Consider the following 26,889-nt stretch of genomic DNA (forward strand, 5'->3'; position numbering starts at 1 on the left):
CGCGCACAGTCCTCATGACGCATGAGTGAAGCGAGAGCGCCGCGCATGTTGCGTAATGCGCGCGCCCGCGGGCAACTAATATGATGATGGTATCCATGTTGGCAACCATTTGGAATGCAAAGTTACGTTGTAGTATCCAGCCATAAAAAACAAAGGGGAAGAACAAAGCGCGCACTGACATGGTCACTATAGCCGAATACAACATGAAGACAACGGCGAATGCTCCTCAAAGAAGACCCTCCAGTAAATGGGGATGACCGGTTGTCATAACGTCACGGTTAATCCCCTAACGGTTAATCCCTCATAGCGTCGCGGTTAAATTCTGTTTATCCTTTAGATGAAAGTGGGAGTCTGATACCCATGCCGTCTCCAAAAGGGTCTCCTGGTTGCACAGTGTTCACTGGCGCACTGTAATGTGTTAGCACTTGCACGATGTTGGACAGCTTATCCCCTAGTGGAGTGTATTTCATTCAAGGCAACAATTACTCATTGATTACCCACATAAACGGAGCCATACAGCTACGAAGAAAATCTGTACAACTAGCTGTGTCAGAAACTTCGCAGTTGAAGGGAAATTCGTCCTGGTCTAGAGCTCAAATCTCGGAACACCGCCTGTCCGAAGTCGCCGCTCTACCAAGCTAACCAGGACAGCTAAAGCTGTTGGCAGGGCGAGGCCGAATTGATCAGCAACTCGAAGTGGGAACGGTGAATGTCCAACGTATTAAAGACAGCTAACAGCAGTTTTTTTTTTCGTCTATTTGCCCAAAGTACAGAACTGTTTACATTCAAAATCTGTAGCGGTGAAAGCTTTGTGATAGCTTCTGTCCATCCATGATTCACGACGACAGATGGCGGGCTCGTTCACAGTATTCACGGACGATGCTCACGGATTATGCGTCCCTGGGCGTAAACCTTAGGTGTACTCCGATTTCTGGGTTAAGCACCAGGTTCGGCACGACGACACGCATGGGCTCTTGGGTCTGCTCACATATGTCGAGCTTGTAGGCTCGCAGCACTTTGATGAAAGCGGTCTTCAGCGACAGCAGTGCTACCCGCTTGCCGATGCAAGTCCTCTGGCCGAGGCCGAAAGGCAAATAAGCGGCTATGTGGCGCTGGGTCGACTCTTCGCCCAAAAACCTGCTCGGCCTGAATTCGTCGGGCTCTGGCCACAACTGCGGATCGTGATGGATGTGCCAGGGCGGCGCCACGACGGTCACCCCCGCCGGAATGAAGTGACCGAGCACGGTGGTGTCCTGCGCGCACTGGCGTATCACCATGATGGGCACGGACGGGTAGAGGCGCAGACTCTCCTTGACCACCGCGTCCAGTCGCTCTAGTTGATGTAGCTGGTCGAAGGAGAGCTCGGCTGCGCCGGGGAAGCGCGCTTCCACCTCTTCGAGGATCCATGCCTGTTCCTCGGGGTGTTTGGCCACAAGATACATCGTGAACGCGAGCGCTGCTGACGTAGTGTCAAAGCCTGCCAGCAGGAGGATGATGCAGTTCGATAGAATATAGCGGTCTTCGATCACTTTTCTGCCATAAACGTGCTCTCCGTCTTTGTCGCCGGCCTGGGCGTCCAAGATCATCTGCAGTATGTCGTTCGAACGGGGCCTTTGGCCTGCGCGACGGAGCCGGGCGGTGGTGTCCACGTCGTTCATCATTTTCTTCATGCAGCGCGAAAAGGCCGTCAGCGGGTACAGGTAGCGGAGAATGGCACGCACACCGGGAAACGCGAACGCACTCTCGAAGGCCACCTTGTCTACGTCTTGGAAGAGTCTTTGCATCCCAGACAACACAGGGTCGTCCGACTGTCTCTGGCAGTCAACCTAAAGAGCATTTCAGGGTCCTTATATAGTGTCGGTCCAGGCACAGTTCGCAGCAAATAATGGGACAACATGTGCTTTTATACTTTTATAGACTTACCTCCCAGGCGAGGGCCGTTTTCGTGATGATGTCTAGCGAAAGGCGCTGCGCTCTGTGGTAGACCTCGGCCACATCCCCTTTCCGACACTCTTCGTGAAGCTCGTTCAGGAACACATCGGAGCACTTGTTTACAGTGTCGAAGATCAGCTTCACTTTGCTGGTCGTGAACCCCTGGTTCAGCACCGAGCGTACCTTTTTCCACGCATCGCCTGTGGGAAGTAACACACCAGGCAGCTAAGCCCCCTCCCAGCCGAGGTCGTACAGTGCAGCTATAGTGATATGTAAAGCCACACTCACTAGGCTGACGACTATAGTAGGTGTCCCAGCTAACTTTATTGTTTATGGGGTACCCGCGGTACTTTAGTGGAGCGGGTGAGGCTCCTTTCAACCTCAATTTATTTTCTGTTTATAGGGTTTAGCGTCCCGAAGCGACTCAGGCTACGAGGGACGCCGTAGTGGAGGGCTCCTAAAATTTCTACCACCTCGAGTTCTGCACTGACATCGCACAGTACACAAGCCTCTGAAATTTCGCCTTCATCGAAATGCGACCGTTGCATGCGGGATAGAACCCGCGTCTTTCGGGTCAGCAGCCGAGCGCCATAACCACTGAGCCACCGCGGTGGCCTCCTAGCTGCACTGTAGTATAATTGGTGCAGGCAACTTAAACCATGTTCTAAGTTGCAACTTCAACCATTTTAACCTTTGGCTAACCTTAGGAAAAGAGTAAAACGGGCGAGTTGGTGGTACGTATTGAAAGGTAAACAGAGCAAAGACGAGACTGCAGTAGAAGAAACACAGGACAAGCGCTGACTCACAACTGAAAGTTTATTCGAAAAGCGGCCAACCTATCAACAAGCATACACACATAAACCCGTGTTGCTACGTGGCATCAAGGCATGCAATCTCACTATCATGTAATAAAATAGTTGGCTTACTAACGTACAACCTCATTTTCTTCCTCATGTGGTAGGCTTCCATAATCCCACGTGTCAAGCGGGACGGGTGCTTGTAAAGGATATCACAATAGTGGAAGGAAGTAAAACAAGATTTGCAGTCACGGACGAGATCAGTAGAGTTATTATAGCTTCCAAGGTATTTGCATGCTCTTTCGAACGTGTATTAATGCATCGTCCAGTCTGCCCGCCCGATATACACTTGACTGCATGACATTGGGATTTTATAAACTACCTCTCCTGCGCATGGTACATACATACTTTGTTACGTGCTTGACCTCACAGGTTATTTCAGATTCTTTTAGTTGCTCAGGATTTTTTCCAAAATCGCACAAACCCTTTTAAGTTTCTTTGCTGCAGAAAAAACAACCCCTACGTTATATATTTTTTTGCTACATTTTTAAGATTATATGACAGACGGTGTACATAAGGGAGAATAGCAAACTTCTTTTTTTTTTTTCCTTCTCTTTTTCTGGACTAGGTACCAGAGCTGAATTCTTAAGCTTCTTAGGTGTCTTATTGCATCCCAATAATACAACATCCTCCGGGTATCCAACTACCTTGAGTCTTTTAATTTGCTCATTGAAGCTTTTCGTTGTCATATGGATACAAGATTTTGATAATGCAGACAACAGACTCCTCAACGCACCTCGGTTGGTAAACGTCCTGTGCGAGACTAGAAATCGACCGGGAGAGTGTCTCCTTTTCCTCTTTTCACAGATGAGGCTGCACGCAGAACTTCTGTCCCATTCGTAGCAGGTTCTTGTGCCTTTCTGGAATTGTCGTTTCACCCAGAATGATGACTTTCCCTGGCCGCTGTGATGTCCTCTTTCTTGTTGGTAGTTGTGGTCTCAGCGTGGCCCGCAGGAACTCCGTATACTTGTCAGAAGTTGCACACCACTCCCGGAAAATACGTAGGTGGCCGTGATGGCCTCCGCTCAGCTCACAAGCAACATGAAGGCGGTCTTCGAAGAAACGACTTTGGTTCCACCATTCCGATGACAGTATTTTGCACATGCGGCGGTAATGGCCCTTGGATGGCTGCAGGAAACCGCACATCAGCGGAAGATCCGGTGGACAGAGGCACTGCCTCGCATACCACGACGCAATACGAGCCTTGCACACACATATAGCTATCATTGACGTCAGTACAGCTGTGTTATCCGTGCTAGGTTAAAAAAGGCTGAGCAACTAAAAGAATCTGAAATAAGTCAAATAACCTCTGGGGTCAAGCACGTAACAAAGTATGTGCCATGCGCAGAAGAGGTAGTTTATAAAATCCCAGCGACATGCGGTAAAGTGTATATCGGGCAGACTGTGCGACGCATTAATACACGTTTGAAAGAGCATGCAAATAGCTTGGAAGCTAATAACTCTACTAATCTCGTTGACCATGCCCGTGACTGCAAGTCTTGTTTTCCTTCCTTGCACTATTGTGATATCCTATACAAGCACCCATCCCGCTTGACACGTGAGATTATGGGAGCCTACCACATGAGGAAGACAACAAGGTTGTGCGTTAGTAAGCCATCTATTTTATTACATGATAGTGAGGTTGCATGCCTTGATGCCACATAGCAACACGGGTTTGTTTGTGTGTATGCTTGTTGATAGGTTGGCCCTTTTTCTATATACTGTGTTGCTGTCTTCGAATAAACTTTCAGTTGTGAGTCAGCGCTCGTCCTGTGTTTCTTCTGCTGCGGTCTTCGTCTTTGCGCTGTTCACCTTTCAATATGGCTAACCTTAGCTGGGACACCTGGTGGGAGCGCAAGATACGCCGCTTACAGGGTTTGTCACGCATATGCTGTGAAACTTTCGTATTTTGTTCGTTTTCTATCTTCGGTAGTCATAAGTTGCTTATTGCACAGAGACACTTGCTGCTTGTAAGGGCGGAATAAGGGATAACGCTTTTTAAGCTAGATCGAAACCTAATCATGCGACTGATTAACCATTAGCATTCACATGAGCGCAGCCTTTACAACGTTCACCTTGTTGCGAAAATCGACGAATTCATCTAGAACTACAGTGTTAACATTGACAGTTTTTTTTTTAATCTCTGTCCCTTTCCTTCCTTCCCAAATACCTACACAATATAGAGCAGCGTCCTTATATAGCGCGAGCTCCTTGCGTTCAATCCACCGCAAATTTGGGCACTGTCGTCTCCCGGCTACGTGTAGCGTCCGAGAGGCTTTTCGAAGTGTTTGGCGGCGTCTTACGACGTGTCTCCCACAAGATCACGACGAAGGTCGCAGGAAGCGCAAGGCTCCGGGTGTGAGCCGGGATTGGTCGTGTGATCACAGGTCAGCCAGGTGGCTCTGGATGAGCGCGCGCCCTACCCTTATGAAAATGAGCTTTGAAATTCTGTTGACGCAATGTTGAGCATGTGTTGAGCCAACAGAAATTCAATGGAAATTCAACGTGTGTTGAGTTTACACAACACTCGGCCGCTTATCTTTTGTTTCAGCCAGCATCCACTTCGGCGGACGCGGTTGTTGCGACGCGCGTCTTTTCTCGCTTTTCTCTTTCCTCTTATCTTTCAACTCTCTTCTATCTGCCCGTGGCAGCGGTGGTGGCTCGGCTTGAGCCAGTCGGCAGGCCCGTGCACTTTCCTTTTCATCCTTCTCTCAGTCGCAACAACAATTGCGCTTAGGATGGAAAAGTCGCGAACTCTTAGTTCATGCTACAGCCTCGTGTGAAATGCTGTGCCGTGCTGTTTATCTGATGATGTATAGGGCATGACGATGATGTGTATGTATATATGTACAGAAACTCATGTCCCAATTTTCAACATGCGCTCAACATGCTGCCAACACTGCATCACTCAAAACTCTCCACCTTTTCAACATACTTTCAACAGTGTGTGTTGACACGGGTTGCTGGAATTTCAACACAAAGTCAACATGCTTTTTTGTAAGGGTAGGGTGCCTTGATGTCCGCGCGCCTCCGCTGGTCACCGAGGCATCCTAGCGCGCCCCATCCGAAGACGACGTAGATAACCCGAGGCACACCTCCTCCCACACCGTGCTTCCTCTCGCCCGCTGTTGAAGGAATAGATACGCGTGATAGGTGGCGAAAGGTTTACGAAAACACTTCTTTAAAGGCTACGCAGCTTTCTGAGAATTTTGGTTGTGGAAGAAAATTAAGCTGCGAGCTTCCCTCTGCAGCCGTTTCGCTGCGCTCGTGTGGATGATAGTGAGTTGTGCGCTGTGCATCCGTGAAACCTCCGTGTCAGTGCGGTAGAAAATAAAGATATATACAAGCTTTGATCAAGTGTGCCCAGCAACCGTAGGTACGAGTCAGTCTTAACTGGCGCTGTATGGTTTATCGTTATCAATAACGTGTGTTTGGTAAAGTTGATGGCTATGAATAATGATACAGGTTGGTTTATTGGTTTATTGGGGTTTAACGTCCCGAAGTGACTCAGGCTATGAGGGACGCCGTAGTGAAGGTCTCCGGAATGATTTCGACCACCTGGGGTTCTTTAACGTGCACTGACATCGCACAGTACACGGGCCTCTAGAATTTCGCCTTCATCGAAATTCGGCCACCGTGATACAGTTGGAAACGAAAGTGTTTTCTTTTTTCACAAGCGTTCTGATAATCTCTGAGTAATATCGTTGCGTAATTATTTTGAAACATTGAAACATGCGCCGCCTGCCTTCGCGACTGGCGCCAAGAAGTTAGTGTGTCGTCTGCTGCGCTCGGCTGTGAAAGGCATGCCTGCCTCCAAACCTGCCGTCTTCTGGTCTAGTGCTAGGTGCATGGCGTGTGGAAGCATTGCATGGTTCACGCGGAGACTTGCCTTTAATGAAAAGCAGGGAGCTAGTGAAAGGCTCGATGTCGAGGGAGTACATGGGCCTGTCCTGAAATGTGTGGCTGTCCTTGACGAAGCACTCCCTGATCATCTCAGTGTCCGTAATCACCATGTAGGGCTCCTTAGCCAGGTAGAAGCCGAACACTTTGCCGTACTTGTCGATCCACTCCTGCATGACCTGCAGGCGTTGCGAATAGCTGAGAGCGTTAAAGGTGCACTCTGGAAAGGGGAAGGGGGTGGGGAAGTCTTGCAAAAAGAAAAGAAACGAGTTAACAGCAGCCACATTTGTAGCCATGCAAGCTGTTAGAAACTGTATAGGTGCAAATATGCGTGGATTTATGAGAGGAGGGGCCTACAAGCGAGAAATTTTACGTAGGAAAACCATACTGAATCCCACTTTTCGACGAAAAAAAAAAGCAAAGAAATGCATGGCTGATATCGGTCTGTCGTTTCTGCGTCCAAAGACGAGTAACCAAGCCGTCTTTAATGAAGTCATTGACGATAATTTGACATTGGATCGTTTTAAAGGATTCCGCCAACTACTTACAAAATTCTGGGTACACATACGAGGGGTACCCAAAAGAAACCGGACTTATTTTTGTTTGAACTTATTTGTTCACATTTTAAGCACAGACCTTCAATCTCCTTCAAAGTATTCCCCACTTGCAATGATACGCTTATCGAATCTTTCATTCTATTTTTCAAAACATTGTTTAAATTCATCTTTTGTGATGCTTGACAGTGCCTCGGTCGTTTTTTTCTTCACCTCAGCAACATCAACGAAACGCTTTCCATTGACCTATTTTTTTATTCTAGGAAACAAAGAAAGTAGCACGGGGCAAGGTCGGGAGAGTATGAGGGTGGAGGAATAGGGGTCATGCCATTTTTGGTCTGAAATTGTCGTAGAGACAGGGCTGTGTGAGCTGGGGCATTGCCATGATGGAAAAACCAGTCACCCGACCGCCACAAATCTGACCGCTTCCACAGCACACTGTTGCCCAATCTTTTCAAAACATCCAAGAAGAAGGCCTGGTTAACTGTCTGACCCTGCGGAACAAATTCTCAATGGACGACTCCTCTCAGGTCGAAAAAACAAATCAGCATTGTTTTGAGGTTTGGTTTCACCTGACGAGCTTTCTTGAGGAGAGGTGAATTTGAAGTTTTCCATTGGCATGATTGTTGCTTTGATTCAGGATTCGATTCAGGAACACTTGAGTTGTCCCCATAGCATCGTCCTTGTACGTCTTTTTTAATATTTCAAGAGTTTGCATTCAACTTTTTCTGAGAAAAAAATGAGAATTTGACCGGTGCACGCTGTTCACGAAAAAGCCATTGCAAAAACGACGTTCACACAAAACAGTCGTCACTCTAAAACTCTGCCTAAACTAGTCTGACCTCCTTCAACGACGGCACTCGGCTTACTGACTCTGGAATAATCGTTCTATGCGCTCCTAGTGGCAAAACGCGGTACTACAGAAGCTTTGCCGGCCAAAAAATTTAGTCCGGTTTCTTTTGGGTACCCCCTCGTAGATTCATTTTCTCAACGTGGCAGTAAGCACGCGTGCAGCACGCGATGACAACAGGAGCAACGCTCAAGTGTTGTAAAACTTCGTGCTAGAATCGCGTTGGGCATGTCATGCTGTATATTGGATGATGTTTAAAAAAAAATGTATAGTCCGTACATATAGTCCGCAAAGCGCAAACTTTCAACTTATAAACATGCATAACCCGCGGAATGTATATCGGAAATTACAGCACTCTCATTAATTGAAAAAAGTATGCTTTGTACTAAGAATTTCCCCAATAATGACGCGCCCACTATAGATCGCGGCACCTAATTTTTTCGCGGCAGTGATTGCGAAGACGGTCGTTTTATTGGAGTATTTGTAGGATACCAAACGTAAAATTTTGCAGGATTATATATTCGTCTGATCGGACAAACCTCGCTCAGTTTTATCCTCGAATATTTGTATTAGAAGTTAAGCTTAAAAATCGAAATGCGCGATAACTGTCTGGCAGGCAGCTTCATGGACCGCGCCGCGAGAGAAAGTGTAAAGTTGGAGAAAATTGGAAGATAGCTAAAATAAGTGTAGGTGTAAATGTGCTGACCTATAGGTAAACGGAGCACGCTATTCTGTTCTTAGCGATATCACTCATTTCCTAACTGGAATTTTGAAACACTATGTATGCCACACTGGCCGCGGTAGCGCTCTGTCAGCAGCAGGCGATCGGAATGGAAAAGCACGAACAAACTATTAAGGCAAAAGGAGGAGGGATGCCGCAATAATTAAGCATATGATGGGGTACAACCGGTATGAAGTACTGAGATGTAAGTGGAAAAGCAATAACGGTGCAAGGGCATACTTTTGGGAACGGTTTTGTGCCGAAGGGAACAAGTTCAGTCGGGACTAGAAATAAATCAGAAAGCTGTTGGAAGATTAGCATCAGGTGCCCACGGCAAAACCACAAATGAAGCAGTACAGGGGGACATGGGCTGGGCATCGCTCGAAGCAGGGGAAGCTCAGAGTAAAATATTATATGACGAACGCCTGAGGGAATTAGAAGATAACAGAAGGGCAACTAAAACAGACTTATACACAAAGAGCCTTGACTCCCAGTGGTGGAAATAACTAGGAATATGAATCTAACCTACAAGTAAGCAGGAAACAAGGACGGAGGAAGAAAGAGCACTAAACAACAGGTAAAAAACGCAGAATGTAAGAATCAGATTAGGCCCGGCATAGTTATATACGGTCGTCCACTGCTAGCGCGAACACGAATACGCCATATACTGGATGTCCCAGCGCTTTTCGCACGTGCGCAGAAATGCGGTCATCTCTGTCGTGTGACGCTCTGTGCTCTTGTAATCAAACTTCATCAGGCGCTCTTGTGTTCACTCTTACTGTGGACGACCCAGTGTTTAGCACGGAGGTGCAGCCGCTGCAGCCTTTGTCATTACTAGAGCCTGCGGCTCCACGTCTCTTTTTATTCCCGCACACCACCCTCGTCTGCAGCGTCTTCAGCATGTAAACCTGCCTTGTTCTAATATTCCCCTGCGTACTTTAACATGCTAAGTACAATCTTGGTCAAAGTCTTCAGGCCAAAGGCTTTTCGCTTGAGTCGCATAATGGAGCTATCATGAGTCACCATTAATGACCAAGGGACTTTGAAATGCTAGGCGAAGGTTTCTTCTCGCGGAAGAGAAGCTTGCTGCTTGGTGTGCGGTGTGAATGCTCCGTGTAGCGGAGCATTCAAAGGTCATTTATTTCACTACCAGCGAACGCTGTGGCCTGAAGACTTTAGACATGGGGGTGTACATGAAAGATGCCACCGGGGTACCTGCTCCCTGCAAACGGGTGGCGGTGTACAATCGGCGAGGAAGCAAGCGGCCTGCGCACCTGTATGCGGTCCCTCTGCAGTTGCTTCCAGCTGCCCCAGACGAGGTCCGGCTTGGGCCCCGGGTAGCCAAGCCGCGCGAACAGACCCTGCTGCCTCCGGCGCGTCAGCCACGCCAGGGCTACGGCCACCGCTGCCACCAGTACGGCGGCGTTCCACAGCTCCCAGGCGCTCGCCATATCAGCCTGCACGTGGGGCCAAAAATCATGTGTGCGTGGCCCAGCTGCGCTTCCTGCAGCCAGTCCTGCACCAGCTGTGGCCACCCTGTCCCCGTAAACTTTCTAATCTCATCCGCCTACCTTCTCTTTGCCGTCTCCTGCTTTGCTTGCCTTCTAATGGCGAGCTACAATCACAGTTAGGCACCTAACTGTAATAGTTAAAGGGGCCATGACACAGTGTACTAACAAATCGTGGTTTTACGTTGCAGTGTACTAGCCAAGACGTTGTTATGCACACTTAAAAAGAAGTAGGGCTGTACGCGCGCATTTGAGCTATAAATTGCAGTTAGAAGTTATCGACTGTAAGCCCCTCCCCCTGTCCGCGACGGCCACATTGAGCCTGAGTGACGTCATAAACCGACAGGTCCGTCGTCTGCTGCAAAACTGCCGCGCGCACGGTCGGTGCTGAGCAGAGCGCGCGCCAACTGGAGTACGGATCGGGAGCTAGACAGAAAAGGGAAGGACACTGGTCTTTGTTGCCTTCGTTTCCCTGTCATGACTTCCCCCCTTCACCCCTCCGCACCCCTAGCTCGAACAACGAACAGCCCACTCCCCTACGCTCAATCACGGCCGGTCTCGACGCGCGCGCGTCGAGACCGGCCGTCGTTCAGTCGCGAGCAAGCACGTGACCGTCGGTTTATGTCGTCACGGTGCGCGAGCGCGCCGGTATCGCCCGACTGCCACACGGTTGAGCACTTTTGAAAATTCAATTACAAATTACTCGCTGGACCAAATGAGCTCATATTTTGCCCAGATATTCCGATATGCACAGCGAACAAAATGCACTAAACAGCTTGAATCTGAAAGGAATGGTGTCATGATCCCTTTGAAGTTAACTATTTTTAGATGTTAGTTAAGCAACTTGTTAACGCGTATGAACTTTTCTGATGTCTGGCACAGTGTACGATACCATGCGAAACAAGGCACCCTTTTAACAAAACAAAAAATGTATTTTAAAATATATGTTGAAGCTACATCGAGTGTCGCCGTCGGAACACCAGGTTATTAATGAGCAAGTACAAGGCATGCTAGAGGAGGGAGTGGTTCAGGAGTCGTCCACTTCTTGGGCAGTTCCAGTAATTCTGCTCCGGAAGAAAGACTATATATACGCGGCGGCTTACTGCCACCGTCTGAGTGACAGTCATCAGAAAGGACGTGCTATCGGGGACAGAATATCCAATCTGATGCGGCGCCGGCAAGCTGCACTTCTTTTTGCCGGAGCGTTGATTGTTCTGGGGACATTCTCGGACGATCACCCCTTCTAGAAGGAATGGACACGGTGATAAAATACACCGCCGCCGGCGATACGTTTTTTTGCGTGAGCACTCGCACGTCCTGGGCACTTCTGTCCCCGATAACGCGTCTGTGCCTTCCTTCTGCTATCCTTACTTCTCTGGATATCGGGTGCAGGATGCTGGCAGATTCGTGTGCATCCAGCCTACAAGGAAAAAGGAAAAAAAATCGATTTTTATAACGCCTGACGGACTTTTCGAATTTGATGTTTACCCTTCAGCCTTTGTAGTGCACCTGTGACCGAAAGATTCGCGGAGATAGCTTGAAATAGCAGATTCGTATTTGTGCTGATTGAATTATGTTGCCATATTCGAGAAGACATTCCATGAGCATAACGAGCGCTTAGCCCTTGCCGGACTGCTCACACAGTGGCAGCACAATTCTCAATTCCAAGCGGTGCCACTTTGGTGAGCGTCAAGCGTTGGTGCCTGGGCATTTACACGAATGCGACAGAATGTGTCTTGAGTCGATTTTTCGAGATAAAGAGCAAATATTGAGAAGGAAAGGCGTGACTTGTCCTCTATACTTTCTTCCTCGACGTTTTTGCTCTTTCCCTCAAAAAGTGGACTGGAGTCGACGTCTGTCGCATTCATGTAAACGAAACTTTAGACGAACAGGGCGTGAAGCCTGATACCAGAAAAACTGCGGCCGTTGAGAAATTTAAACAACCAAATACAGTCAAAGAGCTCCGCAGTTTATGAAGTTACGCTCTTTTTTCCGCCATTTCATTTATCGCTTTGCTGACATCGCCTGCCCGCTGAAGTGTCTTCTCCACAATGGCGCTTCTTTTAAACGGACCCCCGGGTGAAAAACCGCCATTCGCCAACTGAAGTTCCTCCTGATGTCACATCCTATACTCTCTAGCACTTCTACCCTTATGCACCAACAAAAGTTCACGCGGATGCTGCATGGTGCGGTTGGCATCGGTGGTGTTCTTGTTAAAAGCTGCTACGTGAAAGGGCATGTGAGCGCAGCTACCCGGTCATCAAACAAGAATAGCTTGCAGTGATCTTCGCCGTACAACAATTTCGCTCATGCTTTTAGGGACACCTATTCACAGTCCTTCTCTGCTGGCTCGTCAACATTCGAGATCCGTGCGGTCGCGTTGTGCCCTGGGCTGTTCGTTTCCAAGAGCATGATTTCGCAGTTGTACATGCCGGGTAATCTTTTAATCTTTACAGATTTATAGAAAAATGGCGCAAATGGTCACGTGGATGCTGTCATCACTGAGTGTGTGATTGTGAGTGAGTGTAAATGCGTGACTGGGCTCGACGTACACAAGTAGTTGCTACTGTTATGCAAATAATTAGCCACAAATTGTTGAATAACATTTTAAATACTCATTTTATGCGACGTGTTGCAATCGCAGTTTTGGAGGCTGTATTAATTTCACACTAATTCAATTTACAGAACTTGCCAAAGTGTAATTGCTCCTGAGAAATTCATCAATCAATTCCCTGCTTTTCTGCACCTTGATCCGAAACTGGGCGCTCGCATGCGCGGGAACTGGGCGGACGCTGAGAAACGTCTTTAAAACTGAAAATTAAGAAAAATATATATCCAGATCTGAAGTTTCTCTTCGCCGCCGTGCAAGACCAGAGTGATACTAATCATTTTTGCGTGCGCGAAGGCCTCCTGTATAAACTGAACTACTCCCCTGTAGGCCAGCGAGTTGTACTCGAAGTTACAAAGCGCCTTTGCTGTTCCGCCTTACGTGTAATGCACCGTGACCCCACCTCTGGCCATCCTTATCTTTTCTCTCACTCCACTGCGCCCAAGAACGGCTTTACTGACCGAAAGGCCGTTTTGCGACTAAACGGTGCGCGACCACGTGCCCGATGCGTCAGCGTGACTAATTCCCTGTATCCGTCTCCAAGCGGTCCGATTGAGCAAGTCCTTCTGAGACCGTTTCTAAAGTCTCCAACTCAATCGCTGGATCGTCCTGAGCCGATTGCCTCACCTGTTACTGCGAAAGTAGTGGTAGTGGTTCGATTAAATGAATAATCAAAAATAATAATAATAAAAAAACGGTCGCTCCTCCATCAGCTACCGCGCCTACCAAGTGCCCTTTTCATACTCCGCTCTCTCATTTCACGACAATGAACCCCGTGGGTCATAATTTCTGGAAGAGACTGTCAGTTTGCCGCTGATGCCTGTGAGGAGCGCGCGTTTGTGCACATGAGCTTTCTGACACTCAGCGCCCTATCACCCACAGACGAGCGGTAAGATTGAGCGCACCATACCGGGCTCTAACCAACATGTGTGCCATGCATACATATATACATGGGCGTCCGGAAGGGGGGGCAAGGGGGGGCGGTTGCCCCCCCCCCCCCCCCTGGATTTACAGATTTTATTTATGCAGTACTTCCTTTTTGGTGCTAACTTACCGCCGCCCCCATCCCCGGACATCGGGTGCCCCCCCCCCCCCCCCCCCCTTCCCCCGAAAAAGTTCTGCGGACGCCCTTGCATATATATGTGGACTTGTATCGCAAAAACTGGGGCACCATAATGTCTTTCATCACGCACGTCTTCAACACCGCGGGTAAGATTACAGAGTATACAGCCCATTCTTCCTCCTGTAATGTTGCATCTCAAGAGCGCTCCAAAACACGCTATGTACGATGACCGTCGTGAGCTTATGACATACGCCCCAGCGATAGTCTGCCTTTGGCGATCGCTCAGGGGGCACGGCCTACACCAGAAACTGTTGGCGTACTACGCTAGGCACGTGTGGTTGCTGACTGACTGTGCGACGTGATTTACCAGGTCACATGTCTCACCGCAACTGATCTTAGCTGGACAAAAAACGAACTCATGCCCATTCGAAGCCCTGCTGTTCTAGCTCGCGAAACTGCATAGCTCGCCCCGTGTGTTTTAGCTGAGCATCGGAAAAGTGAAACAGTCGCGAAAACAAAGAAGTACGATTCCCCTGCAAAAGAGAACGACGATCAGCGTGGGAATGTGCCATGTCAGGAGAGGGAGGCATACAAAAGCAACAACAATCCAGGTGACGACGGGCGTCCGCCCCCATCCTCCGTCTGTAATAAAATTGCCGCATGTTGCAATATTACGAACAGCTTAACAGCCTTCAGGGAAGCGCCCTGCATGGTCGACTGGCGACTAACGCGCAGGGGGCGGGAAGTTTTTTTTGTATATATTCTATATGTTCATAAACTTCCTCAGTCGCCCTATTAGACACCGGGATCGCCTTAGGAATCGAAAGAAACCGACATCTACCGCCGGTAGAGGCGGAGGAGATTGCTATAGCCATTGCCATTGCACGACCAGGCGTGAAACACGTCGTCAGCGATAACAAAGCGGCGGTTAGGAATTTTAGCAAGGGTAGAGTCAGCAATCGTGCTGCCAAAATTCTGAACGAGTCGCCTCTCGCCGAAAGCGTGACTATAACCTGGACCCCAGCACACGCTGGTCTCGCCGGCAACGAGGCTGCCCACATGCTCGCCCGCTCCTCGCTACCTCGGGGTGCTGCGGACGCCTCCACAACATCATCTAAAAGGAAAGAAAGTATTGGTAGGTTTAGGGATGTAACCGAAAATCTGAAGACCGGAGGATAGATCCCTGAGTAAAAAGGAGTCGTACGACTGGAGAAGACTCCAAGCTCGGAATTTCTTCTCGCCCCTGTGGAGGAGTTGGACGGGTGCCAGAGGGCGGAAGAGGGACGGTGCAGAAACCGAAATTTGTAAATTTTGCGGCCACGTGGCAACATTAGATCACATAATTTGGAGATGCGTTCGTGCCCCAGGGCGCAACGCGATTAAAACTAGCGATGAATGGGAGACCTCGCTGAGAAGCTCCGACGAAAAAACTCAGCGCTTCGCCGTCCGCCTGGAGGCCGAGGCTGAAGACCTCTTCTCCTAGACAGGGTCGGATGTCCTCCGGCCGCGGTGCGACAGACTGCCTCCCCGGACGCCTGCGTGCGGACCCGGAGGTGACTGCCGCGCCATATTCGGCGGAAATAAATGTTCTTCCTCCTCCTCCTTCTCTAACCTCAACTTTTCCTCCTCCTGACCCGACCGTCGCGGTGGCTCAGTGGCTTTGGCTTTCAGGTGCTGATCCCAAGGTCACGTGATGGAATCCCGACAGCTGCGGCCGCACTTCGATGGAGGCGAAATTTAAAAAAAAAAAAAAAAAAAACGAGTGTTGTGCGATTTAAAGGACCCCAGACAGTGTAAATTAATCCGTAGCCCTCCACTACGGCGTCCCGCATGTGTAGCTTCGGGGCCGTAATTCAGGTGCCCGCCTTGACCGAGGCAGTTACGGTGTCTGGCACGCCCTTTCTTCTTTTCCCACGAACAAGCACTTATTACTGACACTGTATACCAGGAGCGCGTTCCTCCAGCTGAAATTACGAATTTCGCGCGCTTTCTTCCGCACCGCTGGGGAATTCGCTGTTTTTTAAGTTTTTTCTCCCGTACCGTGGGGCTCACATTAGACCTATCATGAATCAACGGCCGCCGAACTCAAGAAGAACTGATGATAATGATGATGAGCCCAGTGGTCATTGATTATTGATGGAGCTTCTCCAAATATAATTTAAAATTTCAGAGACAATATAGGTGCCTCGTCAGCAGCTTCTTTCTCGCTAATTAAAAGCTGTAATTCAATGCTTATACATGTACAAATTGGCGGAAGAAATGCCCGGGCACGCTTGCGCAGGCTGATTCGGTATTACGGGCGCGGTGTTACGTTGCTCTGCGCGGTGACGGCCAGTTGCAGGTTGCATCATAAAGCAGTTTCACCACTTCTCCATACACGGCCTCCTTGGGAGAGAGAGGGACGCATCTATTCCAGCACAACCACACATGAAGAGGAAACTTTTGTCCCGAGAGAAAGCAGGTTATTGAACGACCTTCACTCGATCAGCAACCAAGAAAGAAAGCTGCTTCGCCCGAAGTCGCTCTGCATGCCATTGCGATTCCTAACATATGAGCTGAAACTGTTACATTCTTAATTTTTTTTTAAATAAACACAACTGAGTCAAAGCATGCCTCTTCATGTGCAACTTTTGGCGCCAGTTTTCAGGCTTCCACTATTGTTTGCTGGCTCAATGCGGCTGGTGGTGCACTCCTAATGTTCCAGAACTTTAGAGGGTGCGGAGAGACCCCGCCTGGTGTCGCGACGCGCTCCAGCAGCAAACCGAGTGGTATACCTTTGATCAAAGTAAAGGTACGCATAGAAAGCGTTTGTTGGTGCAAGCGCCTTGTTTTTGTCAACTGCCTTTATCTACTGAGTACAGCCCTATTTGTCCTGTGGCGCGAGCACTAATCATTAAAAAAAAATAACAATTACCATGGGCCAGTCAACACGACGAAGACGACAGAGGCACATGCGAAAATTGTGTTTATGAGCTGGCCGCGGCGCGTGCACCCGTGCCATTTTCTTCGTCCCTCCCGGCTTTCGTATTCATTTATCGCTAATTTTCTCGCGTCCTTCTCGGTTCCCTCTGAAATCGCCGAGGTGTCAGCATTGCGCGTGGAGAGCCTTCCAAAATCCATTGGATGCTAGCCACAAAGGACTATCAGTTTGCCACTGCGGCGAATACATACATTAAACGTTCTTTCAATTGGCACTTACTGCTATTCGAATTATTTCCAGTATCTTGTTATCAGCGCTCAAACGACGCGAAGCGACCGTTCGGAGCGACCTGCGAGTATAGATGTCCGCCATGCAGTGGTATACGGGAAAGCGATTCATGTCACCCTCCGCCACACGCGCGTGAGTACAAGTTCGGACATCGTTATGATAATTTCATGAGTTCCTACCCTATCTGCAATAATCGCACCAGCTGTAGCTTGCAGGTTTGAAAAGAATCACCAGTGATCACAAATATCAAACATGTTTTCCTGTAAAAAAAAAAGACAATATTTTTGGACAGGGGTGGTGCTGCAGTACGTGCCTTAGAGCTGATAGTGCAGGTTTTTGGGTCACATAGCCTATTGGTGTAGGCAGGTAGAAATTATAGGGACAGTCACAGTCAACTTTTTCCCATTCACCCCCTTCCCTCCTCCTCCCTGCGAAGCCTCTGCGCATGCGCGATTAGCTGGAAAGAGTGGCACTAGCTAGCTAAAATTAGCATATGGCCTTTGCGCTCCGTAACGGCCTGAAATTACTGCGCGTAGCATTTGTTTCCTCGGTGACGCCGAGGGGTGAACGCGCGGCACGGCTCTCGCAAGACGCCCTGATCGGTCAGAAACATCGTCAAACGAAAATAGCGCGCGGCGTCGTATAGGTTCAGGAATTCGCGATGCATCAGGAGAAGGATGACGCCGCGCTGAGATCGGTCGGCGAGTGTAAATTTCTTGGTGCGGTTAAAACTTCCGAGGTTCCGAGGTCCGAGCGTTCGGAGAGTCTGTTCACGATCCTAGGCCTCCGCTGGAAGTCGTGGGACACTTCGCCTCGCGCTCAGCACCTGGTGCGAAGCGTCCGTTTCATGTCAGCGCTAGCGATGACGCGTGCCCGCGTCATGAACTCGGTTTGCATCGAGTTCGTAATCCGCGGCAGGAGAGCCGGTATAGATGGGATCATGCTGCCTACAAGAACCGGTGATTCGTACAGCGCCGCTCGTTGCTGCCTTCGCGTGTATCGAAATCCACCCACCGTGGAGAGAGGTGCGTGCAGCCGGACCAGACCAGGAGCGGCGAAGATTGTGCTCGGATCACAGGCGGCTGGAGCACGCACTGCGCCGTCGCCGCAGGTTCATGGGATAACCGGTATGCGCGACTGCATTCACGGAGGATGCGCCGATGCGCCGCCCAGGCGACTGCGTAGAGAAGCAGGAAAACACACGTCGCGGCCTCAAGCAGGACGCCCGCCTTATACACAGCAATGCGGACGCCTCTCATCGAACGACGGTCGTTTTGCGGTCGGAAAAAGGTGGACTCCGCCGCGTACGAGTGCGGAGCCCAAGAAAGAAGAAAAAAAAAAAAAGAAAGCTGGCCGAAGTTTTATCGGTTTTTGATCGTGCAACAACACCCTGCCAAAAAGTTGCGCTCCTTATAGAGGAAAACGAGGAAGCGGGCGCCAGATTATCAGATAATTTTACGGGTCCCTTTCGCGACTGAGTCTCCGCCATTCTTTTGCCCGATGCGCTTGAGGCTAGCTTATATTATTGCGATAGCACTTAGGTTGACTGAAAAAAAAATTACTGCTTCTCTGTCACGAAATTCCCTGATTGGTCGAGAAAGGTCGCGTGACCTTGTGGTGTCATCGCAACTTGCTCTGGTGGGCCATCCTGACTGGTCAAGAGAGGTCACATCTCTTGTGTCGTCATCACAACCTGCACACCGTGGCAGGTGAACCTGCAATTTTTTTAATGCGATGTTGATTGCCTCAGGGCATAAAACGGTATGTAATGATAGATGAGGATGCCTAAATAAATTTGGAAGTTGGCTCACCCCCACAAATTACAGAAGACCCCCAAAGGTTTGGAAGTACGCCCTCCCCAAAAATGCATTAAGGTCCTGCTTTTCCTTTCTTCCCTCGGGACAGGACACGGCACGCGCGCGGCATTTAAATATTTACCTTTGGGCGGCCGGCCTGTGACGACCAAGTGAATGTGCGCGTGCCCTATGCTCCCCCACGAACAATGGCCCGCGCGATGCCCTCACTGGCGCAGGGCAACGCATCTGTGCCGGCCGGAAAGGCATCGCGGCGGTTGCAGCCGGCCGCTCCCCCTCCTCCACGCAATTTGCACGCCCGCGCGCACTCTCAACAACCTTGCACGGGCAGCACCCCACATTTATTTTATTTTAATTATCTGTATTTGTACACAGTGTATACTTCCGCCCTACCCCTATCCTTTCTTCTATCGCTCCCCCCTTTCTTTCCTTCTCACTGTCCTTTCCGTCTCATTTTATTCTCGCTAGCCGCAGCTCAGGTGCTTCAGGCTTCGATGGCAGATGCCGCGGCTAGCAGCATCTTTTCCCTTCATATTTTATTTTCTTATTACCAATAAATAGCCACTAACATAACAACAACATAGTGGGGATTAGAGGGTTGATTAAGGTGAATTAGCAGTTCGGATTAGTATAATTCCATACGATAATCTAGTGCAAGGCACTAGAACATTATGGCAGGTGATGACTCATACATGCATGCTATATACGGGCAATGGAATCGGTTTCAACCATAATTTTGGCGGGAATATCGCACGAACAACGCTACTCGTTTCAGACACCACAGCAGGCAACCTAAATGCTATCGTATTTTCTTTAAGAATGTGTTAAGAAGGCCCCCAAGTCTTTTTTTTAGGGTCACCATGGTGTTTACGCGTCTTAATTGTAGTTCTTGTTTGCGGTTGCTTTCAAACAAACAAGCAAACAAACAAAGTGGTAGGGGTTTAACGTAGTTAAAACGAGTAGACGTGCGAAAACGTGTTTTGTTCTTCAATTTGAGGGGATACTTAAGCTCCGCCTTAAGGGTATAACGCTTTCGTGGGTTAATGCCCATATATGCAGAATTGGTCATTCTCTACTTAACATTCACTGATGGAAGCGAGTCCTCATACCAGTATACCAGGGCAGTGGCGCAGCGGTTAAGCGACGCGCCACTACACTGGCAGGTAGCTGTTTCTATCACAGCCACCGGTAGGGATTGTGCGACCCGTGTTGCTCTTTCCGAACAACCTCTCGCCACCAATCAATAACTGCTACCTGCCACGGCGGACAGTTTGCTCAAAATCCGGTCGGCAGGCTGTGATGACGCCCTCCTCCCATTGGCTACAGCTGGCGCGACGCTCCTCCGAACTTACCCGAGCTTACTCCCACTGGCTGCAGCTTGCGCGACGCTCCTCCGACCTTACCCAACTCGAGTAAGCTCGGGTTAGTTCGGAGCACAAGACAAGATTCTTGCTCAGGGTTGGTACGTCTGGAGTAGTGCTTTTGCACTAAAAGGTCTACAGACAGATTGCGTTCGTGTGAGAAGCCGTAAGCCCGCCCGCTCACTTTGTGAACGCAGTCGCCGCGCGCTGCGGAGTGATGTAACCCGACGCCACGCAGCTGGCAATTCTATCTGCATGGCTCCACGCAGCTGCCGCCGCGACGCCGCCGCACCCCTTCTGATTTGCTTCGTGAAGGTAGTAGCCGCGGTACCGCGGCCCGCCCTCTTCCCTAAGGGTACGACGCGGTAGCCAATGTGTTAAAAATGCTCATATATTGAGAATTGGACTCTCTCTACCTAACACTCCCCCGCGGTCTCCGGAGTGCGTAACACGTAACACCGCGGTCTCCGGAGTGCGAGATGAGCATGCTAACCACTCCGCCATGCCAGCTCGATAGTTTGGAATGAACAAAGGCGCGTCTAGTGAATACTTTCTCTTCGTTCACTCCCATCTTCCTCCCTTCCCGTTAAGGCGAGGTTCAAGTGTCCACCGAGGTATGCGAGACAGATACATTTCCTTTCCTCAAAAACCAAGTTACCGACGAGCAAGGCGTAGAACTTTTCCTCAAAAAGCGTTGCATTCAAAGGGCAACGCGTAATTCGGAGGTCGTGGGTTCGGATCCCACCGGCGGCATGTGGTTGTTTTTTCTTCTGCTTTTCTAATCACTTAGCTTTAAGCGATAACATATTCAGTAATATTCTAAATCGAACAACAGCACAAAATAAATAAATTAATTAAAAATCCCCTCTGTCCCTTGGTTTCTGCGGCTGTTGGCTTCTCTCATATATATATATATATATATATATATATATATATATACACTCACACACACACACATACGCTAGTGTCAAAAGTGAGTTACAGAGACATGATGCGGAACAATACAGGGGTGCCCTATAGTTCGAATTCGTACCAAGCTTATGCTTTGCTTGATGAGCGTCGTCATGCGATTGGAAAGCAGATTTCGGAATTGATGTCCAATGAGCGAAGTAATGTCCGTATTTGTGGATTACTACACGGCGTTGTTTAGCGGCACTCCTGATATAAAAATTCGGACATTGTCGCGCGTTTCACACCTCTGGTGGCACATTTATCAAGAGAAGATTGTTCCATTATTAGCAGCTCTTTCACGCCTCAGAAGATAGAACTAGCAATCGATCAATTACCTCTCTCAAAAACGCCTGGTCCTCCAAATGTAACGGGAGCAGAGCTTATCAACATTGGGTGTCGAGTTTGTGGAAACAAACGGATGAAAATAATGCCCGTAAAACCTTCTATAATTTTTTGGTTTTCTTTAAGCTCCACTCATGTACCCGCCCAGCAGTACCGCGACTCGGTGCGAAAGGCGTCTTTGTCCCCCTGATCAACCAAATGCATTTTGTGCAAAAGGCCTTAAGCGATAAAACATGCTTTCATCGAGTGCTGGGACGCCATTTTCCACCGGAATGTCGGCCATAAAACTTTTACAAAAGACCTACCAGTAACTCTCCTCATGGCATATGTTACCTTCTGGGTCGAAAACGCAGGTGTTCCGTACGATGTATGAATATCCTGAGCCTCCACAGGGTATGGAAGACAAAAATGGCAGTAATGCATGCGTGAGAGCGTCGCGTAAATGAGGGAGGTTTCTCAACCAGAGACCCCTGAATGATGTTTGATGATCTGGCAGCAATGAAAAAGTATGCGTCGGCATGTCAATGCAAGCAGGTTGCCATTACAAAAATGACTTTGAGCTTCAGTTGACGAATTGTAGAGCTTTTGTTGAATTAAAGTTACCCATTATAGTACGGTATGCCGGTCACAGTCCAGTTAACTAGCCATACCTTCAAACAGACTGATGCGCTGGGCTGCATTATTGAAGGCATAAACATTTATCTATCGCCATGGCTTCCCATCAAGTATAGAAAATCGCAACATATGAACCGGCCCTCGGCGCCAGTAGGTCAGGCTAGACCGAAGAAGAGTGTTCCGCAGAAACAAGAAACAACCTGTCTACAAGCCAACAGCATGCGTCATCCTCACTCTCAATCTCTGTGCATTACACGTCGTCGTCTTCATCAACTTCCATCGGTGCACAAGTCACGAAAGGAAAGGAAACGCGCTTTCAGTCACGCCTTCAAGTCCGTGGCGTTCATGTTCACCTTCAAAGACCTGCTTTCGCATAATATTTCGTTGTTAGCAATGCTAAACCGCCACCAATTTTTTTTTTTTCATTTTTATTGCCTGGCGTGACGAGACACAGCAGCATTTGTTTGCTACTGCATTTTTACTACTCACAAAACCGTTTAATAGTAGTAGTAGTAGTAGTAGTAGTAGTAGTAGTAGTAGTAGTAGTAGTAGTAGTAGTAGTAGTAGTAGTAATAGTAGTATATAGTAGTAGTAGTATATGCGTGGTTTAGTGTCCCAGAGCTGCACATGGAGACCATGAGAAACGTCGTTGTGGAGGGATCCGGATTAAATCCGACCGCCTTCAGTTCTTTAACGCGCATTATTACAGTGTCGCACATCACACGGCCGTTTTCTCGTTTCGCTTTAACAGTCTTTGCGTTACGTTTGAACGCCGTCTAGCATTTAAATTTACTGCTACACCCAGAACTGCAACACATAACGACGGAAGCAAGGCTTCACGGTACATGCTAAAAACTGCGGTATTCAGAGTGGTCCATATGTATACATCGACATGCTGTTAAGGGGGCTAGAACCGTAGTGGTAACACGTTCGCTGCTTCGTGGGTCATCGGTGGGGCACGTCTTGTAATCAATCTGTGCGGCACAAACAATGAGTAGCGAGATGAAGCCGTGGGACAGGTCTTGTTTTTCAAAGAGCCTGCCAAAAAAACCCCATGCCAGGTTGCTATTGCAATCAATTGTTGGTTCCAATAAGGTTGCTTCTCGAAAAGCTCACTTCGGGGTCGCGCCGCACCCAAGAAAATTTAAGGGTGGCCCAGCGGTGGACCAGAACGCACAGGAATTAGGGCTTCGAAAATCGCTGCCGCAGAGAACGTGTTAAGATACACTCGCCGTGTGCGGGAACCATCTCATATACTTCCTCCTTAAACTGCTGCAACGAATGTTGACCAATCAAGTTAACACACGGCTGCGCGATTCTCTGCGAAAACGAGCATGCATAGCGACTCGTGGGGACATCGAGTCGCGTGTCCGTGCCCTCGCAGTGTTCGGACGTCGGAAGTGGAACCTCGTCCATGGCCACTGGTGCTGCAGCATGCAGGGATACAGGACTTTCGACAACTTTTGGCTACTTGCTGTTCTTCAACGTTTCTGCATTAAATATTATTTTCGCTCGTGATAGATATTGTATAAAAAAAAAACTACTATTGGTTCAGATACGATTTCACAAAGTCGTCGGTTTGATGCCTGCATGGTCGCGGCGGCCGCACTTAATAACGCGGGGCGTGCTACTAAAGCGCCCATGTAACAGATTTCGGAGCACTTGAAATATTGTGCTTAGAAGGTGAGAAGTCAATCTGCAGTCCCTGGCATCCCTCACAAGTTACAACTCACAGCACTGTTTTGGGTTGCAAAAAAAAAAAAAGCATTTTTTTCCCAACATAACTTTACCGCGTTGCGTTACTGGGTTTAGTGTGGAAAATGAGATTACCTGGGCCAGTATCATCAGATGTTTTGCCGGTCGATGGAGTCGGAAAAATGCCGCAGTTGGCGTCGTCATCGCCTGCAAAACATGTGGCACTCCTGGCCGCCGGAAGTACGAAACTGCTGTCGGGTGAACATAATCTGGGTTCAAGCATGAGGGTTTTTTTTCTTTTTTTACGGATGTAGATGTTCACTTTAGCGGTACGTTCACCCATGTAACCTTGACTGAATATTAGAGAGAGAGAGAGAGAGAGAAAGATGAAAGGAAAGGCAGGGAGATTAACTATAGGCGACGCCCAGTATGCTACCCTACACAAGGGAAGGTGACGGAGGGAAAGATAGAAAAAGGAGAGAGGAAATGGAGGTCACTTTACCACGTGTCCGTAGGCCGTCACTAATAGTGTACACTGGGCCCACACTGGAAGTTTACAACCTTGAACTCAATCCTGAGTCGTTCAAGAACTTCAAAAGCGCCTTCACAGCTGCCCTCGGCGATGGAGGTTCAGTCCAAGGACCCAGAATCTTGGCCTGTGTAAGGGGTCGAGGATCTAAGTGAGAATCAAAACGAGCGCAGTCAGACAGTAAATATATACCGAGGCACACCAGGTGGAGGAAACCTTAACCGTGCTGTCGAATAGTATATGGTATGTCAGAGTATATTCATACTTTGCTGAGTTGAGTAATCAAATAAATTGGCTAAATTACCTTTCCAGCTTTTGCGCTTCTCGCGAAAATTCCAGTGCCAAATTGCAGAACATGCCTAACAACGTTTAATTCATTAGTTTTAATTTTAACGTGCGCTGTAGATAGCTTTTTGCACGTTGATAAGAAAGCTCACAAAATTTTAAAAAAGAAACCACGTGAGAATTCGCTCGCGCGCCGCGATGGTGGTGCCCACAAACATGGAACTCGTGAACGTAGCGGCGCTTGTTGGTGCTGCTAATGCACGGAGTTCCCTTCCTCCGAGTGCGAATGTGACAGGGCAAAAATCAACTACGTGAGCGCTGGCGGGAAAACTGACAGCAACACCTGCCACCTGGTCGCTACTAGTTAAAAAGACTAGCACTTAGGACAGAAACGAAGAAATAGAAAAAAAAGACAGGACGAACGCTCGTCCTTCCTTCAGATTTCTTCGTCCCCTTCCTAGGCGCCAGTCTTTTTAACTAATAATGAGCCACCAACTAGCCCGACTGTCTGCCTTGACACTTGGCCGCGTTCTGTGCTAAAAGCAGCGGGTGCAGTGATTCGTGGTAGCGATATGCAGGTCGAAACACTAAGCAGCGTTCCTATAGTCGTCGGTCGGGCGATTCGTATGTCGGACCAGAGCAGAGCAAAGCGTCGGAACGCAAAGGCGCCAGATTCGAGAGGCCAGACGAGAAATGTCGGCTGACGGCTGGAAACGATGCTCAGTGCTTCGGCCTGCATATCGGTATCCGTACAGTGCTCTAGAACCTTGGTATCCGCAAGTTTCAGGGGCTATAATGGGCTCCACTAGGGGGTCATGACACCATTTTGCAGACTCAAGCTGTTTATTGAATGTTGTTCGCTATGCATCTCTGAACAACTGGACAAAATATGAGCTCATTTGGTGCAGCGGGAAATTTATAATTGAATTTTAAAAGTTGTCCCGAACCGTGTGGAAGTCAGGCAACACTTTAAGTTCGCGGTTCGTGACGACATAGATAGCCACCATGACATGGACTGTCAGTCACGTGCTTGGTCGCAACTGAACAACTGAACTGCGGGCAGGGACCATACTGCGGGTAATGAGTGTAAGAGAGCGAGTTGTTCTTTTTTCAGGCTTGGGGTGCGATGGGGCGAAGGGGGAAGTTGGAAGGGGACAAAGACAAGAAATACCTGTCGTTTCCTTTTCTGTGCAGCTTCTGCCCGGTCTGGACGACTTAACCATAATGTGCCACGGATGGACTCGAGTGGGCGTGCGCACTCAGTTTTGTAGCGGACGACGCTGCCAGTCTATGAAGTCACTCAGGCTGCTTCAAAATGGCCGTCGCTGCCAGAGGGAGGTGCTTAGAGCCGATAACTTCAAATTTCAATTTCTAGCTTAAATGCGCGCGTAGAGGAGCCTTACATCTTTTTAAAATGCACATAATAGCGTCGTGGCTAGTAGCGTCAACGTAAAATCACGCTATGTTGGTAGACCATGTCATGGCCCCTTTAAAAGGCCACTGACCACCCTCTGATCGAAAATATTTTCTACCTCTCTGGTAGCGAGGCATCGTCCCCGGAAGGCGCGGCCGCAAATATTTTATGAAAAGACTCATAAATAGCGTAGTTACAGCCATCGAAATCAAGCTACTTCGTCATGCTCCCCTCTTCCTGTACCCTCCCCGAAGATGGTCCCACAATATTTTTATGGTCCCACATTTTTATGGTCCCACAATATTTTTTGTCCCCCTCCTCGAGATATTTCTCTCTCGCGCCTCGTCGAGTAGGCTCCGCAAAGGGAAATTCGCCCTTCTTCCTTCGATGTTAGCGGGAGGCGTGGTGTCTGGTGGAGTACGTCACATGTATACGTCATGGCCCTGACTTGAAAAGAATTCTTTTCTTGCTATTTGCTACCCCGGATATTTCATGGGGGGGGGGAGTCTTCCAACATCCTCTCTGTTTTGCTCTTTGGGTCTCCTCGTAGTGTTTCGCCGCGCTTTTTTTTCTTTGTCCTTCGCCCCAGCCTCACTGCTGTTCATTGCCTGAAGTAGCCTTGGATCGTGGACGTAGTTATCCGGAGTGAAGTGTATTCCGCAAGCCACCACATTCTTGACCG

The 26,889-nt window shown here is 48.8% G+C and overlaps 1 protein-coding gene across 3 annotated transcripts; it reads right to left on the reverse strand.

The window, feature by feature from the left end:
* Nucleotides 1-748: 748 nt before the first annotated feature.
* On the reverse strand, nt 749-24,847 carry LOC149352645 (cytochrome P450 3A29-like). 3 transcript variants are annotated; one of them, XM_089577223.1, is made up of 6 exons: nt 24,482-24,847; nt 24,115-24,186; nt 10,089-10,271; nt 6,679-6,868; nt 1,924-2,132; nt 749-1,826 (listed from the first exon to the last, which is right to left on the reverse strand). In XM_089577223.1, exons 2-6 carry the CDS (start codon nt 24,181-24,183, stop codon nt 891-893), a joined length of 1,587 nt encoding a protein of 528 aa, XP_089433349.1. In that variant the 5' UTR covers nt 24,184-24,186; nt 24,482-24,847; the 3' UTR covers nt 749-890. The 3 variants fall into 3 exon arrangements, with proteins under 3 accessions (XP_089433349.1, XP_089433350.1, XP_089433351.1); XM_089577224.1 differs by having other exon boundaries at nt 24,115-24,206; XM_089577225.1 differs by lacking the exons at nt 24,115-24,186; nt 24,482-24,847 and adding an exon at nt 18,216-18,499.
* Between the last annotated feature and the right edge of the window lie 2,042 nt (nt 24,848-26,889).

The sequence above is a fragment of the Amblyomma mixtum genome, chromosome 3 (assembly GCF_055824585.1).
Source record: "Amblyomma mixtum isolate Tamu chromosome 3, ASM5582458v1, whole genome shotgun sequence".
NCBI lineage: Eukaryota > Metazoa > Arthropoda > Arachnida > Ixodida > Ixodidae > Amblyomma > Amblyomma mixtum.